The following is an 18,166-nucleotide window of genomic DNA, read 5'->3' as shown; positions in this document are numbered from 1 at the left end:
AAATTCCTGAGCAAGCTCTGCACTGATGGTCCCCGATCCCGCAACTGAATCAACTGTAGGAGACGGTCATGGGACTATCTTGGGCACCCTGAAGCCTTATTCACAAATGCAGTGGAAATGTTTTTTCATGGTATTAAGTTAATTTTCATGGCAAAGATGGACTTTGCAATGAATTGCAATTCATCTGATCCCTCCTCATAACATTCTGGAGTATATGCAAATTGCCATCATAAAAACTGGGGCAGCAAACTTAGTGAAAATTAATATTTGTGTCATTCTCAAAACTTTTGGCCAGGGCTGTATAACCCAGTGAAGTGACTAGCCTCAGGTAATACGCAGATGAAGCAAATCCTCCTACAAGTTTTACCTGTTTATCAGCAGCCCTCTCTTCTCTACAGCCAGTCAGAGTGCAGAATTTATAATGCTTGTCTGAGCTTTTAGAGAGCAGGAGTCTGGGAACTTAAGTTACATTTTGCAAATCTCTCTCTTCTGAAGGCAAGGGATACAACCCGCCCCCCCCCCCCCAATCACACAGGAACAGAGCTAAGGCTGTCAATCACAGGCTGTGTGCTGGACCGCCCTCCTCTGTCACCTTTTCAGCTCTTGGTGTCAGGAAATATGCCTAGGGGCATGCCCAGCAAAGCTTTTGCCAATCACCTAAAGGCCTCTTTCACACGGTCCGCCTCCGTAGGCGGATCCGTGCTGCTCAGCGGGGATCGATCCGCGATCCCCGCTGAGCCTGCGGATGACATCTCCGTCTCCGCTTGCAGTGCGGAGAGGGAGGTGTCACAGCCCCCGCTGCTCTCTATGGGGAATCGGATGAGCGCGGACCGCCTGTCCGCTCTGATCCAATCCCATCCGATCCCCAGGACGGATGGAAAATAGGGTTTCCATTCGTCCGGATTTCACGGATGTGGATGGCAGCGGGTGTCAGCGGACATGTCACCGCTGACATCCGCTGCTCCATAGGGCTGAATGGGGCATCTGATCAGATCCGCCTAAAAAAGACAGGCGGATCTGATCGGACCGCCCGTGTGAAAGAGCCCTAAGGCAGCAACCTACAACCCAGGAACCATAAATATCCAGTCTTTTTCTTGGACTGTACAATTAAGATCACTGTTCTGAAGTTAAGAAAAGCCACAGGGCACAGGCCCCTAAACAACAAGTCAGCAATGGAAGTTATTACTAACTAAAGAAGCTCAACATCAACTAAAACTTAACTAAAAGATGTGCCATGACTCAAGACATCAAGTCAAGTGACCATCCGCATCTGAGTCTTGAGATGTCCAATTCTCCCAGGAGCCAGCTGACTGTACTGTACTGCCAAGCGTGGTTACAGCTAATGCCAAATGTTTTTATGGCATTGTCTTTGATAGAGGATCACCACATACAATACATTATAAACTTACTGAACTGTTCAATCAGATCATAAACAGTGCAATCACACATAAAGGTGAATAAAAGCCTTTTCAGTAAGCATAAGAGATGGAAACATACCTTGAGTTTGAACTCCAGCTGAGGTAAAACAGAAAGGAGCAAGTGGCTATCAATATTGTAAAGCTCCAAAATCAGATCAAACACATGTTCAGACAAGTCGCTGATGGAGGTTTTACCAAGCATGAGAACTTGATTAAAAAACTGAAAAGAAAAAGATTGGTTACCCATGTTTAAATAAATCATTTAAAAGGAACATTGACACTTTAGCGGTAGTATGTGTATCTGAAAGACCTAAACTCTTAAAATACATAATGCACAGTGGCTCCATGGGTTGCCACCATGAAAAATGCAACAGACTGCACAGAAAATATTTACTCTGTGACGATAAATATTAAAAGCACTTCTGAACCTCAAGCAACTTATCACGAGATATCTTGGAAGAATATATTGCTTTCCACCTTTTCAATACTAATGTCAAGCCTTTCTTCATACATTGAAAGGTACTAATCTTTCATATTTAAAAAAAAAAAATGGCATGGCTTCCTGGGTTTTCTTAGTTTTATTTTCACTGTTGCTTGCACAATGATAGAGCAAGTATAGCTAGTTTAGGAGGCCTGACAGAATTAGGATGAGGAAGCTGGATATCAATCTCCTAGGATGCACAGACATGCCTAGAAGATAATGGACTGCCTAGCCAGCATGCAAATCAAATGTGAAGGGACATTTTTTTATTACTTAATATTTACCTTCACCTGTAAGATTATTATGCACTAAATCCTGGATGTTTTAGGGCTACTCAATGGACCATGCAGGTTCATTTTTAGACTTTTTTGTCCAATTTTACATAACATCTGAAAATGTACAACAAAAGTCAAGCAAACTTAGTAAATTGACCATCATGCTAGTATACGTTTCTATATCTACCTTTATACACTGTATGTCAAGAAAACATGTTGCATATGTAGCTATTACATTTAATACACTTTTAGGAGTTGCATAATATTTGGTACCTCTTTCCAGTATCAAAGACCAAACTAATTTTACACAGGCATTGTGGTCCATACAGCATGAAAAAGAGGTGTTTATGCGGCTGGAGCTGTGTACAGGCAGCATACCCAACTATGGGGATGCAGTGGCTATGCTGACACAGCCGCATGTTCCAATTTAACAGGCATGCAAGAGCGGATATGCGGCTCCAAATGCACACTGTCTGCATTCAGGGCCAAGCACCGCCCCTACAGGCCTGTCAAATTCGGACATGCAAGCTGTTTCTGTACAGCTGCTGAATCTCATAGAGTAACATAGGCTACCTGCATGCAGCTCCGACCTAATGAATAAACCACTCATTCACGCTGTACAAGCCACAGCAGTGTGAATGACCTTTTAGGGTGGTAACATGCAATTAAAATGTTGTTAAAGTAGAACATCACCCAAAAGGGGAAGTTTTACTTTTCTACCTTCTTTCCCCTCCTCCATCACTAATGGATGAAGTTTTTTTTTTTTTTTGGTACCCGTCAAAACGAGGTACCCACTTCTTCATCCAATGTCACAGGTCTCAGAAGGCGGTAGGACCATGCACAAACATGCAGCATGGCATGCGCAGTGGAAATCCGGCTGTGAAGCAGCAAGGAGTCACAGCAGGCTTCCCACAGTAGACATGGCAGCACAGGGGACCGGAAGACCTGTGAAGAACCTGCCCATTTGAGGACGGTGCTGGATCCCTGGACAGTTACTGTAAGCATCCTTTATGAAAAGTCAGGAGTTTAAGTATTTAAACAGTGCATCACAGCGCTTCACTCACTCCACATTTTATGATGTTACAGTCTTAGGGCCCTTTCACACGGGCGCTCCGTATGTCCGCAAATTATCCTATTTTTTTGCGGATGATTTACGGACATAATGTAAGTCAATGGCATTGCGGATGTCAACGTAATACCATCCGCTGACATCCGATTTTCTTCCTTTCAGTTCTGTTCCGTTTTTTGGAACGGAACAGAACCCTATTCCGTTCAAAAAACGGAAAGGAAGTAAAATCGGATGTCAGCGGTGTCATCCGCTGACATCTGCAATGCCCATAGACTTACATTATGTCCGTATATCATCCGCAAACGGATGGGATGATATGCGGACATATGGAGCGGATGACACAAGTGTCATCCGCTCCGTGGAAAAAAAAAAAAAAAAAAAAAGGACCAGAGCGGAGAATAAAAACTGATCGCCCGTGTGAAAGAGCCCTTATTCAAAAATTGATTCAATTTATTTTCCTCAAAACTCTACAAACAATACCCCATAATTAGGGTTGAGCGGACACCTAGATGTCCGTGTTCGACGGGTTCGGCCGAACTTTAAAAAAAAGTCCGGGTCCGTGTCCCGGACTTTTACCGAACTTTTCCCGGACACCGAACCCCATTGAAGTCAATGGGGACCCGAACTTTAAGGCACTAAAATGGCTCTAAAACACCAAAGGAAAGGGCTAGAGTGCTGCAAATGGCAGCAAAACGTAATTAAGAGCATGGCAAGTGCTCTGCAAACAAATGTGGATAGGGAAATAACTTAAAACAACAAAAAAAAACAGAAAAATAAAACAATGTTCTTCTTCATCTCTGAAGGACGAGGCCCATATGGAGTAGGAGGGAGGTTGAGGTGGTGGTGGATGTGGCGGTGACATAGGCGTGCGCACAGGGTGTGCTGGGTGTGCCTGGGCACACCCTAATCACCTAGGGCACATAGCATTGCCAGTGAGGAGATGGGAAAGATCTCCCTGGGACCTGCTCTGCTCTATTTCTCCTTGCCTACAGGTACATGGCCCCGATACATTACTCTCCCTGCTGGCAAACACATGCATGTGTATTTCAACTTTGGGGTGCACACCTTAATGCAATAGGCTGCGCACACCTATGGGCGGTGTAGGTGGAAGCGGCGGTGGAGGAGGACCAGGGCCGGATTAACAGCATCATGGGCTTGGTGCTGAGGATTTTGAAGGGCCTTAAGGGCCGTGCCTTGCCATGCACCCAGAGGAGGAAGGGTGCAGCCATGCATGCCTAATTCAACATGGGATGCTGTCTCTGAAGCCCATAAACACATCCATGCATCGCCAACTGTCCCTCCTTGTCCGGCCTTCACGCTGTGTGGGGAGGTTCTGAGGGTGCTGCCTGGGGAAGCGAGCATAGAAGCCAGACTTCTGTGTTTACAAGTGACAGAAGAGCGGTAACAGTGAATATGGCCAACCCGGGGCCTATATAAAAAGGTAGGGGCCTGGAGCTGCAGCTCCAATAGCCCCTACATTAATCTGGCCCTGAGGAGGAGGACGAGGTAGCCAACACTGCTTCTTTTCAAAAATTTTAAATGAGGGTACACCCCAAAAGAGTGAGAAAGAGCAAAAATGGAACAATGGGTGGGTAAGGTCGGTATCCATTGCTATTCTGCATAAGGTACGGAAAAGTCCCGTGGGATCCATGCCTGGTTCATTTTAATGAACGTGAGCTTGTCCACATTGTCTCTGGACAGGCGGCTGCGCTTGTCTGTTATAACGCCCCCAGCCGTGCTAAATACCCGTTCAGATAATACACTGGCTGCAGGGCACGCCAGCACCTCCAAGGCGTAAAGGGCAAGCTCAGGCCATGTGCCCAATTTGGAGACCCAGAAGTTGAAGGGGGCAGACCCGTCATTCACTACATGTAGGCGTGTGCACACATACTGCTCCACCATGTTGGTAAAATGCTGCCTCCTGCTAAGACGTTCCATCTGAGCTGCTGGTGCTGCTGTTTGTTGTGGCGTGCTGACAAAGCTTTTCCACATTTCGGCCATGCTAACCCTGCCTTCTGAGGTGCTGGCGGTGCCCTGGTTGCGTTGGCGACCTCCTCCTCCTCCTCCTCTGCCTTGTGCTTCCACTGTGGCCCCGCTGTCAGATGGGAATGCCAGCAGCATGGCGTCTACCAGCATGCGCTTGTACTCGCGCATCTTGCGATCGCGCTCCAGTGAGTGAATTAAGGACGGTACGTTGTCCTTGTAACGGGGATCCAGCAGCGTGGCCACCCAGTAATCAGCACAAGTTAGAATGTGGGCAACTCGGCGGTCGTTGTGGAGACACTGCAGCATGTAATCGCTCATGTGTGCCAGGCTGCCCAGAGGCGACGAAAGGCTGTCCTCTGTGGGAGGTGTATCGTCCGTGTCCTCTGTATCCCCCCAGCCACGCACCAGTGATGGCCATGAGCTGGCCTGGGTGCCACCCTGCTGTGAACATGGTTCCATCTCCTCCTCCAGCTCCTCCTCCTCCTCATCCTCCTCATCCTCCAGAACTGTGCCCCTGCTGGACAATTGCGTCCCTGGCGTTTGCGTGTGCAGGAACCCACCCTCGGAGCCCCTTGCGAATGACTGCCCTGAAAGCCTTGGAAATGTTACCTCTTCATCCTCCTCCTCCTCCTCATCCTGTGCCACATCCTCTTCCATCATCGCCCGAATTGTTTTTTCAAGGAGGCATAGAAGTGGGATAGTTAAGCTGAGAACGGCGTCATTGCCACTGGCCATGTTGGTGGAGTACTCAAAACAGCGCAACAAGGCACACAGGTCTCGCATGGAGGCCCAGTTATTGGTGGTGAAGTGGTGCTGTTCCGCAGAGCGACTCACGCGTGCGTGCTGCAGCTGAAACTCCACTATGGCCTGCTGCTGCTCGCACAGTCTTTCCAGCATGTGCAAGGTGGAGTTCCACCTTGTGGGCACGTCACATATGAGGCGGTGAGCGGGAAGGCCGAAGTTACGCTGCAGCGCTGCCAGGCGAGCAGCAGCAGGGTGAGAACGCCGAAAGTGCGCACAAACGGCCCGCACTTTCTGCAGCAGCTCTGACATATCGGGGTAGTTTTTAAGGAACCTCTGCACCACCAAATTCAGCACATGCGCCAGGCAAGGGATGTGCGTCAAACCGGCTAGGCCCAGAGCTGCTATGAGATTTCGCCCGTTATCGCACACCACCAGGCCGGGCTTGAGGCTCGCTGGCAGCAACCACTCATTTGTCTGCTGTTCCATGCTCCTCCACAACTCCTGCGCGGTGTGTGGTTTGTCCCCCAAACAGGCAAGTTGTAAAACTGCCTGCTGTCGTTTACCCCTGGCCGTGCTGAAGTTGGTGGTGAAGGTGTTACGCTGTCCGGATGAGGAGGCGGTAGAGGATGAGGAAGCGGAGTAGGAGGAGTTAGGAACAGGAAGCGCCCTGCAATCCTCGGTGGTGGAAGGACATGCGCCAAATTGCTATCCGCCTCAGGCCCATCCGCCACTGCATTTACCCAGTGTGCCGTTAGGGAGATATAACGCCCCTGACCGTGCTTACTGGTCCACGTATCCGTAGTTAGGTGGACCTTGGCACAGATGGCGTTGCGCAGTGCACACCTGATATTTTCCCCCACTTGGTTGTGCAGGGAAGGGATGGCTTGCCTGGAAAAGTAGTGGCGGCTGGGCACGACGTACTGTGGGACAGCCACCGACATAAGGTTTTTAAAACTGTGCGTCTCCACCAGACGGAATGACAGCATTTCAAAGGCCAATAATTTTGAAATGCTGGCATTCAGGGCCAGGGATCGCGGGTGGGTAGGGGGGTACTTCCTCTTCCTCTCAAGTGTTTGGGAGATGGAAAGCTGAACGCTTCCACGGGACATTGTGGAGATGGTTGTTGGTGACCCAGGTGGTGGTGTTGCTGACAGATCGTCTGTTTGCGGGGTGGCAGGTGCCGGTATCACTACAGATGTGGCTGGAGCGGCCGAGACTGCAGCAGAAGAGGAAGCAGGATGAGCCAGAGACGTTTCTTGGTTTTGAAGGTGTGTACTCCACTGCAGCTCGTGCTTTGCACTTAGATGCCTGATCATGCAGGTTGTGCTCAGGTTGAGAAGGTTTATGCCTCGCTTCAAGCTCTGATTGCACAGGGTGCAAACCACTCGTGTCCTGTCATCAGCACATTTTCTAAAGAACTTCCACGCTAGAGAACTCCTTTGAGCTGACTTTGGTGCGCTCGTTCCCTTGCTGCGTTGGGCAGTAGCGGGCGTAGTGTCTAGGGCACGGCCGCTCCGCTTCTGCACCCTGCTCCCTCTTCTGCTGTGCTGGTGGCTCTGTGCGACCACCGCCTCTTCCTCCAAACTACTCAGGTCACCTGCATGACGTTCATTCCATGTGGGGTCGAGGACCTCATCGTCCTCCACATCATCTTCCACCCAGTCTTCACCCCTGCCCTCCTTGTCGGTCTCCACAATGCTGAACGCCGCAGCAGTTGGCACCTGCGTTTCGTCATCATCGGAGACGTGCTGCGATGATCCTTGCATGTACTCATCTTGAGAAATAAGTGGTTGGGCATCGCTGCACTCAATCTCTTCCACTTCTGGGGCAGGGCTAGGTGGATGGCCCTGGGAAACCCTGCTGACAGAGTCCTCAAAAAGAATAAGAGACTGCTGTATGGCTTGGGGCTCAGACTGCTGGCCTGATTTGCAAGGGGGTGAGGTGAAAGACGGTTGGACATTGGCTGCAGGTGCCAACTCTGACCTTTCTGCAGTAGACTGGGTGGGAGACAATGTGAAGGAACTGGAGGCACTGTCAGCAGCAAACCAATCTACTATCGCCTCAACTTGTTCTGGCCTCATCACTTCTAGGGGCGTTTGATGCCCTACCAAATACTGATGCAGGTTCTGTCGCCTACTCACACTTGAGGAAGGTGTTTCACTTGTGCGTGTAGCTGGCACAGATCGACCACGTCCTCTCCTTGCAACAGGAGCTCTACCAGCAGCACCACGACCCAGGCCACGGCCCTTATTTGACGGTCTCCTCATATTTCTGTAATTTAAGATCTTGCCCTAGAAAGGTTTTTATTGAATAGCGGAATAGGAAATATGATCCAAAAAAGTGTATGTATCTCGCACGTACAAAACCACACTAGGCCCCAATTACTATTGTTTCTACCCCTAAAAGGATGGATGAGGAGTAGGAGGAGTATGGAACAGACAGCACCCTCAAATCTTCAGAAGTATGAGATGAACCCCAAAAACTTGGAAAGGTGGATCTCACACGTACCGACACAGACTATCCCGCAATTCAATTGATCCTCAAAGGTTTTTATTGAATAGCGGAATAGGAAATATGATCAAAAAAAGTGTATGTATCTCGCACGTACACAACCACACTAGGCCCCAATTACTATTGTTTGTACCCCTAAAAGGATGGATGAGGAGTAGGAGGAGGAGTATGGAACAGGCAGCACCCTCAAATCTTCAGAAGTATGAGATGAACCCCAAAAACTTGGAAAGGTGGATCTCACACGTACCGACACAGACTATCCCGCAATTCAATTGATCCTCAAAGGTTTTTATTGAATAGCGGAATAGGAAATATGATCAAAAAAAGTGTATGTATCTCGCACGTACACAACCACACTAGGCCCCAATTACTATTGTTTGTACCCCTAAAAGGATGGTTGAGCAGTAGGAGCAGGAGTATGGAACAGGCAGCACCCTCAAATCTTCAGAAGTATGAGATGAACCCCAACAACTTGGAAAGGTGGATCTCACACGTACCGACACAGACTATCTCGCAATTGAATTGATCCCCAAAGGTTTTAATTGAATAGCGGAATAGAAAATATGATCAAAAAGAAAGTGTATGTATCTCGCACGTACACCACCACACTAGGCCCCAACTACTATTGTTTGTACCCCTAAAAGGATGGTTGAGCAGTAGGAGGAGGAGTATGGAACAGGCAGCACCCTCAAATCTTCAGAAGTATGAGATGAACCCCAAAAACTTGGAAAGGTGGATCTCTCTCACACGTACCAACACAGACTATCCCCCAATTTAACTGATCCCCAAAGGTTTTTGATTAAATAGCGGAATAGAAAATATGATCCAAAAAAAGTGTATGTATATCACACGTACACAACCACACTGGGCCCCAATTACTATTGTTTGTACCCCTAAAAGGCTAGATGAGGAGTAGGGGGAGTATGGAACAGGCAGCACCCTCAAACCTTCAGAAGTATGAGATGAACCCCAACAACTTGGAAAGGTGGATCTCTCTCACACGTACCAACACAGACTATCCCCCAATTTAACTGATCCCCAAAGGTTTTTGATTAAATAGCGGAATAGAAAATATGATCCAAAAAAAGTGTATGTATATCACACGTACACAACCACACTAGGCCCCAATTACTATTGTTTGTACCCCTAAAAGGCTAGATGAGGAGTAGGGGGGGTATGGAACAGGCAGCACCCTCAAACCTTCAGAAGTATGAGATGAACCCCAACAACTTGGAAAGGTGGATCTCTCTCACACGTACCAACACAGACTATCCCCCAATTTAACTGATCCCCAAAGGTTTTTGATTAAATAGCGGAATAGAAAATATGATCCAAAAAAAGTGTATGTATATCACACGTACACAACCACACTAGGCCCCAATTACTATTGTTTGTACCCCTAAAAGGCTAGGAGTAGGGGGAGTATGGAACAGGCAGCACCCTCAAACCTTCAGAAGTATGAGATGAACCCCAACAACTTGGAAAGGTGGATCTCTCTCACACGTACCAACACAGACTATCCCCCAATTTAACTGATCCCCAAAGGTTTTTGATTAAATAGCGGAATAGAAAATATGATCCAAAAAAAGTGTATGTATATCACACGTACACAACCACACTAGGCCCCAATTACTATTGTTTGTACCCCTAAAAGGCTAGATGAGGAGTAGGGGGGGTATGGAACAGGCAGCACCCTCAAATCTTCAGAAGTATGAGATGAACCCCAAAAACTTGGAAAGGTGGATCTCTCTCACACGTACCAACACAGACTATCCCCCAATTTAACTGATCCCCAAAGGTTTTTGATTAAATAGCGGAATAGAAAATATGATCCAAAAAAAGTGTATGTATATCACACGTACACAACCACACTGGGCCCCAATTACTATTGTTTGTACCCCTAAAAGGCTAGATGAGGAGTAGGGGGGAGTATGGAACAGGCAGCACCCTCAAACCTTCAGAAGTATGAGATGAACCCCAAAAACTTGGAAAGGTGGATCTCTCTCACACGTACCAACACAGACTATCCCCCAATTTAACTGATCCCCAAAGGTTTTTGATTAAATAGCGGAATAGAAAATATGATCCAAAAAAAGTGTATGTATATCACACGTACACAACCACACTAGGCCCCAATTACTATTGTTTGTACCCCTAAAAGGCTAGATGAGGAGTAGGGGGAGTATGGAACAGGCAGCACCCTCAAACCTTCAGAAGTATGAGATGAACCCCAACAACTTGGAAAGGTGGATCTCTCTCACACGTACCAACACAGACTATCCCCCAATTTAACTGATCCCCAAAGGTTTTTGATTAAATAGCGGAATAGAAAATATGATCCAAAAAAAGTGTATGTATATCACACGTACACAACCACACTGGGCCCCAATTACTATTGTTTGTACCCCTAAAAGGCTAGATGAGGAGTAGGGGGAGTATGGAACAGGCAGCACCCTCAAACCTTCAGAAGTATGAGATGAACCCCAACAACTTGGAAAGGTGGATCTCTCTCACACGTACCAACACAGACTATCCCCCAATTTAACTGATCCCCAAAGGTTTTTGATTAAATAGCGGAATAGAAAATATGATCCAAAAAAAGTGTATGTATATCACACGTACACAACCACACTAGGCCCCAATTACTATTGTTTGTACCCCTAAAAGGCTAGATGAGGAGTAGGGGGGGTATGGAACAGGCAGCACCCTCAAACCTTCAGAAGTATGAGATGAACCCCAACAACTTGGAAAGGTGGATCTCTCTCACACGTACCAACACAGACTATCCCCCAATTTAACTGATCCCCAAAGGTTTTTGATTAAATAGCGGAATAGAAAATATGATCCAAAAAAAGTGTATGTATATCACACGTACACAACCACACTAGGCCCCAATTACTATTGTTTGTACCCCTAAAAGGCTAGGAGTAGGGGGAGTATGGAACAGGCAGCACCCTCAAACCTTCAGAAGTATGAGATGAACCCCAACAACTTGGAAAGGTGGATCTCTCTCACACGTACCAACACAGACTATCCCCCAATTTAACTGATCCCCAAAGGTTTTTGATTAAATAGCGGAATAGAATATATGATCCAAAAAAAGTGTATGTATATCACACGTACACAACCACACTAGGCCCCAATTACTATTGTTTGTACCCCTAAAAGGCTAGATGAGGAGTAGGGGGGGTATGGAACAGGCAGCACCCTCAAACCTTCAGAAGTATGAGATGAACCCCAACAACTTGGAAAGGTGGATCTCTCTCACACGTACCAACACAGACTATCCCCCAATTTAACTGATCCCCAAAGGTTTTTGATTAAATAGCGGAATAGAAAATATGATCCAAAAAAAGTGTATGTATATCACACGTACACAACCACACTAGGCCCCAATTACTATTGTTTGTACCCCTAAAAGGCTAGGAGTAGGGGGAGTATGGAACAGGCAGCACCCTCAAACCTTCAGAAGTATGAGATTGTGTTCACTGTACCCCACAAAGATTGAGTTCACTGCACCCCACAATGATTGTGTTCACTGCACCCCACAAAGATTGTGTTCACTGCACCTCACAAAGATTGTGTTCACTGTACCCCCCAAAGATTGTGTTCACTGCACCCCACAAAGATTCTGTTCACTGTACCCCACAAAGATTGTGTTCACTGCACCCTAAAAGGATGTTGTTCACTGCACCCCACAAAGATTGTGTTCACTGCACCCTAAAAGGATGTTGTTCACTGCACCCCAAAAAGATTGTGTTCACTGTACCCCCCCAAAGATTGTGTTCACTGCACCCCACAAAGATTGTGTTCACTGCACCCCAAAAAGATTGTGTTCACTGTACCCCCCAAAGATTGTGTTCACTGCACCCCAAAAAGATTGTGTTCACTGTACCCCCCAAAGATTGTGTTCACTGCACCCCACAAAGATTCTGTTCACTGTACCCCACAAAGATTGTGTTCACTGCACCCCAAAAAGATTGTGTTCACTGTACCCCCCCAAAGATTGTGTTCACTGCACCCCACAAAGATTCTGTTCACTGCACCCCACAAAGGATTTTGTTCACTGCACCCCAAAAAGATTGTGTTCACTGCACCCCAAAAAGGATTTTGATCACTGCACCCCAAAAAGGATGTTGTTCACTGCACCCCAAAAATGATTTTGTTCACTCCACCCCAAAAAGATTGTGTTCACTGCACCCCACAAAGATTGTGTTCACTGCACCCCAAAAAGATTGTGTTCACTGTACCCCCCAAAGATTGTGTTCACTGCACCCCACAAAGATTCTGTTCACTGTACCCCACAAAGATTGTGTTCACTGCACCCCAAAAAGATTGTGTTCACTGCACCCCAAAAAGGATGTTGTTCACTGCACCCCAAAAAGGATGTTGTTCACTCCACCCCAAAAAGATTGTGTTCACTGCACCCCAAAAAGATTGTGTTCACTGCACCCCACAAAGGATTTTGTTCACTGCACCCCAAAAAGATTGTGTTCACTGCACCCCAAAAAGATTGTGTTCACTGCACCCCAAAAAGGATGTTGTTCACTGCACCCCAAAAAGGATTGTGTTCACTGCACCCCAAAAAGATTGTGTTCACTGCACCCCAAAAAGATTGTGTTCACTGCACCCCACAAAGATTGTGTTCACTGCACACCAAAAAGGATTGTGTTCACTGCACCCCAAAAAGATTGTGTTCACTGCAGCCCAAAAAGATTGTGTTCACTGCAGCCCAAAAAGATTGTGTTCACTGCAGCCCAAAAAGATTGTGTTCACTGCAGCCCAAAAAGATTGTGTTCACTGCAGCCCAAAAAGATTGTGTTCACTGCAGCTCACACACAGAAAAATGGATGTGGATCACTGACACCTGCCTATCTCCAATCCCACACCACACAGCAATATCGATTGTAGTTTGTAGAACACAGTTTCCCTAAAATTCAGCAGACTCTGTCCCTAACAGGATTGAGAAGAGATCGTAGATCAGGATTGAGTGCAGATTCACCCCACCCCCCACACAGCAATATCGATTGTAGTTTGTAGAAGACACTGACCCTATAATTCAGCAGACTCTATCCCTAAAATGCCTACAACTCGCCCTGCCTAAACACTCCGACCTGTCCCTCAATTCTATCCGGACACAAATGTTTTTTTCCTGCCTATCTTTCCCTAATCAGCAGCCAGCACATTGATGTGTGCTCTGTCCCTTAGCTAAGCAGCAGAATGACGCTGCTGCGGCGGCTGCCTCGAACTTATAAAGACTTGGTCACATGCTTCAGACGGCCAATCACAGCTACTAAGACATTTGCAGGCATGGCTGGGATGGCTTAAGGCACACCAGTTAAACGATTGTTGATTGGCTGTTGAAAGCCCGCCATGAAAAGAGCGCCAAAGCATGCAAAACCCGGAAATAAAACGACCGAACACGGATTTTTACCCGAACATACAGTAAAGTGTCCGTGTCCGTGTTCGGGTAAAAAAAATCCAATTATTCGGTACGAACACGAATAATACAGTCCGTGTTCGCTCAACACTACCCATAATGACAACATGAAAGAAGTTTGAAATGTTTGCAAACTTATTACAAATAAAAAAAAACAAAACAAACACCACATGTACATAAGTATTCACAGCCTTTGCTCAATACTTTTTTGAAACATCTTTGCCACCAATTACAGCCTCAAGTCTTTTTAAATATGATGCTACAAGCTTGGCACACCTATTTTTGGGCAGTTTCTCCCATTCTTCTTTGTAGAACCTCTCAAGCTCCATAAGGTTGGATTGGGAGCATCGGTGCACAGCCATTTTCAGATCTCTCCAGAAATGTTTAATGATTTTCAAGTCTGGGCTCTAGCTGGGCCACTCAAGGACATGCACAGAGTCGTCCCATAGCCACTCCTTTGTTATCTTCGCTATGTGCTTAGGGTCATTGTGCTGTTGTAAGATGAACCTTCACCCCAGTATGAGGCCAGAGCGCTCTGGAGCATGTTTTCATCAAGGAGGTCTCTGTACATTGCTGTATTCATCTTTCCCTCGATCCTGACTAGTCTCCCAGTCATCCCCACAGCAAGATGCTGCTACCACCATGCTTCACTGTTGGGATGGCATTGGCCAGGTGATGAGTGGTGCCTGGTTTCCTCCAAACTTCTTCCATGTACGGATGATGGAGGCCACTGTGCTCATTGGGACCTTCAATGCTGCAGACATTTTTCTGTACCCTGCCCCAGATCTGTACCTCTATACAGTCGTGGCTCGGAGGTCTACAATTTCTTGGACTTCATTGCTTGGTTTGTGCTCCGACATGCACTGTTAACTGTGGGATATACACAGGTGTGTGCCTTTCCAAATCATATCCAATCATCTGAATATACAACAGGTGATCTCCAATTAAGTTAAAGAAACCTCTCAGGGATGATCAGTGTAAACAAGATGCACCTGAGCTCAATTTTGAGTGCCATGGCAAAGGCTGTGAATACTTGTGTATATGTGATATTTTTCCTTTTTTTTTTTTTTTTTTTTTTTTTTTAAATACATTTGCAAAGATTTCAAACAAACTTCTTTCACGTTGTCTTTATGGGGTTATGTTTGTAAAATTTTGAGGAAAATAGTTAATTTAATCCATTTGAAAGAAGGCTGTAACATAAAATGTGGAAAAAGTGAAGCGATGTGAATAATTTCCGAATGCACTGTAGCTGCTGACAATTCATTTTTGCCGAACCTCCTGCAGGTAGACAGTTTTCTCCCAGATTTTGGAAAAGCACATCCACTCCTCCTTGGTCCTTGTGGGCGGACATAATCAGTGACACTATGCCAATGGAGGAAATGCAAGTTAAAGAATAGGATACTTGGGAGAACATGCAACCGTGTTGTACATCTAGATGCACTACTTCACTTCTGAGAAACTGAGGAATAAACTTAAAACAATAAGCCCTGGCCATTTTGTGATATTAAACAAGAGGACTTGTATCCACTACATACTATTCTCTCCCTCTTTGGCCACTCTTCTGGTTTTCTTTTTTTTCCTGTGATCACCTTCTCTCTGTGATCACACCCCCACCCCCACCCCCCCCAGTATGATCATTCATTGTTTATCCTGTGTCACTTGACGTAACATTGATTATATTCGTAACTGTCCCTACGGTATAGCTATTGCCCACACCTTTGATACTAGAACTAAGTGGCTATCCGAAGAAATACCTATTGCCATATTAATAATTGATATTGATTATGGTGCCTCCATCTGGATGTCGATTTTGATTGAATCATTCCTGTGTGATCAATGTCAAGTTGTATTCACAATTTCTATGTGAACTTGCTTTTCTTGTTATAATACTTTTGTCATTTTTTTTTTTTTTTTAAACTTGTTAATAAAAATATATATTCAACCAAATTTTTGCTGAACAGACTGAAGAACCGCTTTAAGCAGTGACAGAAATGTAAAGCTAGCTCAGATCCCAGTTGTTGGTTCCCAGGATCATAATATAGATATCATTTTAACTTACATTTGTTATGTATGGTTCTATTGCTTGAGCAGTTCTCTTCAGTAGGGCTTTGGCCAGATCATAAGCCTGTTTGTTTAAATTCTATAAAACAAACCACAGAATGGAGAAATAATAGAGGAAATCCAAGATCAGGAAATCAAAGATCAAGGTTACGGGCATACAGTATAAATATATATTCATTCATTCAACAATTGGGAACATTTTAGAATCAAAGCTTTGTCACAAAAAGACTAAATATATACAATGCTTTCAAAAGCTGGCCATACACTGATTTTTTTTTCTCACACCGCAGGCTGAATGAACAAACAGATTCCTCCATCTACACTATACAGCACAGAAGGATGAATCTCCTGCTGTGCCTATGGTATTTTGACAGCTGCCCCACTTGCTGACAAATTAAATGAACCGCAGCTGCATCGGATTGGATTGTAGATACTTTTCAGCTAACATTTTTTTCACCTGGCTCCTTTGATTTTTTTTAATTAAGGGATGTCAAGCAAGAGGCAGCTGACAGGGCCACCCACTGAATACATTTCAGCCAGTTCCTCAGTGACTGAGTGAAAATCACAGTATATAGCCAGCTTAACACATTCAAGCAGCGCCCTGCTGTAGGCTAAATTCCCCTTACATGCAATTGACAAATATATTAAAAATGTATTATTTTATTATTATTACATAGCAGATTTTTAACAAACAGTTCAGTATTTGCAACCAATTGTCAAGTGCCAACGATACCATTATATTCAACCAAGTATCAATGCAAATGGTATGATCAGTGTGAACCACAATCTATGCCGTTACCAACAGTAATGTCATGGTTTTCCTTAAACTGGTTTTAAAGCCTAAACATTTTTTAACTTAATGCATTCCTTGTTCAGGACTGAGCATGCACAAGTGCCTCTTATGGGAAGCGGCTTACCATGGGGACACTGGACAGAAAAGGGGGACCAGGAGCGCTGGCGGGGTCCCAAGAGGAGGAGGCTCGGGCCATTGTGTGCAATTGCATTTCACAGAGCAGGTAAGTACAGTGTAGAGATTTTTTTTTTCTCCTTTATAATCACTTGGAATAGCGACCCAACGTAAATATAATACTTCTAGCCACTGATCCGGTAGTATCCCCGCTTTTTGACACTTTTACCTACAGGTAAGCCTATAATAAGGCTTACCTGTAGGTACAAATAATATCTCCTAAACCGGCATGGTTTAGGAGATATTTACAGTGCATGCAGCCGCTCGCGCGAGCAGCGCATGCGCTCTGAAGGTCCGGGGGACCTTCAATCTACTTGCCGGGAGCTTGCCGGCTCCGGCCAATCATCGCGCCGGAGCCGTCTCTTCCAGCCAATCACCGCGCCGGAGCCGCCGAACCCGGAAGAGATGGCGAGGGATCATGGCAGCGCCTGCAGCGATGTCCGGGGGTCCGTGTCGGGGCTTCGTTCTAAGGTAAGTTACACATAATGGGCTAGTATGCGATGCATACTAGCTCATTATGCCTTTGTCTTGCAGGTTTTTTTTTTTTTTGGGTTTACAACCGCTTGAAATGATACATAGAATAAAGTATTATGTGCGCTAGTTCAGATGTTTTTTTTAAAGGTGTAGGCTAAGGGCTACAAAAAAAAAAAGCGCTGAGAGATCAAGTGACCTTAAAAGGCCCTACATATGGTAGGTGCATTCTTTTTCCAGGCTTTTCTCTATTTTTACCTGGTGATCCTGCCAGTCACATACTTCCTGTCCTAGGGTGAGAAGGTTTACCCAGTGTACTGAAACTATGTAGAATCCATGTTGTTAGCCCAATGACAAGACTACAAAAAACAATAAAAAAAACTCCTTGCCCTCTTCTGTAACATGGGGAGGTCTGTAGTTGTCACAGACATGGCTAAGAATAATGCTAACGGATAAACAGTGCAGCTCATAAAGTCGCCAGCTCACAAGACTTCCGATTTACTACAAAACCAAATCTAAACTAAAAAGTTGTATTTTAAATTAAAATCATTAGGCAGAGTTATGTTCCGCAAAAGGGATATGTCCTCAAAACAAAGAAATGCTCTTAAATGCTCAGAAATTAAGTTTGGTCTATAAGTCCAAGTTCATGAAAAGGCATAGGGAGGAGCCAATGACGCACAGCGTTCTTGCAGTCCGGGAAACAGCAGCCATCTTGACGGTTAGATACAGCTATACAACGCTGG

The 18,166-nt window shown here is 45.6% G+C and overlaps 1 protein-coding gene across 1 annotated transcript in view; it reads right to left on the bottom strand.

Moving 5' to 3' along the window:
- PDS5B (PDS5 cohesin associated factor B) overlaps positions 1–18,166 on the bottom strand; it is a 354,701-nt gene that overhangs the window by 248,096 nt on the left and 88,439 nt on the right. Inside the window, exons 7-8 of the mRNA XM_082246014.1 lie at positions 15,984–16,064; positions 1,498–1,638 (exon numbers count right to left, since the gene is read on the bottom strand). Of these exons, the coding sequence (XP_082102140.1) occupies positions 1,498–1,638; positions 15,984–16,064 (222 nt within the window). The remainder of the gene's footprint in view (positions 1–1,497; positions 1,639–15,983; positions 16,065–18,166) is intronic.

The sequence above is a fragment of the Pelophylax lessonae genome, assembly GCF_965119305.1.
Source record: "Pelophylax lessonae genome assembly, chromosome: 2".
NCBI lineage: Eukaryota > Metazoa > Chordata > Amphibia > Anura > Ranidae > Pelophylax > Pelophylax lessonae.
The sequence above is the reverse complement of the archived record's forward strand: the minus strand, read 5'-3'. Positions and strand labels throughout refer to the sequence as shown.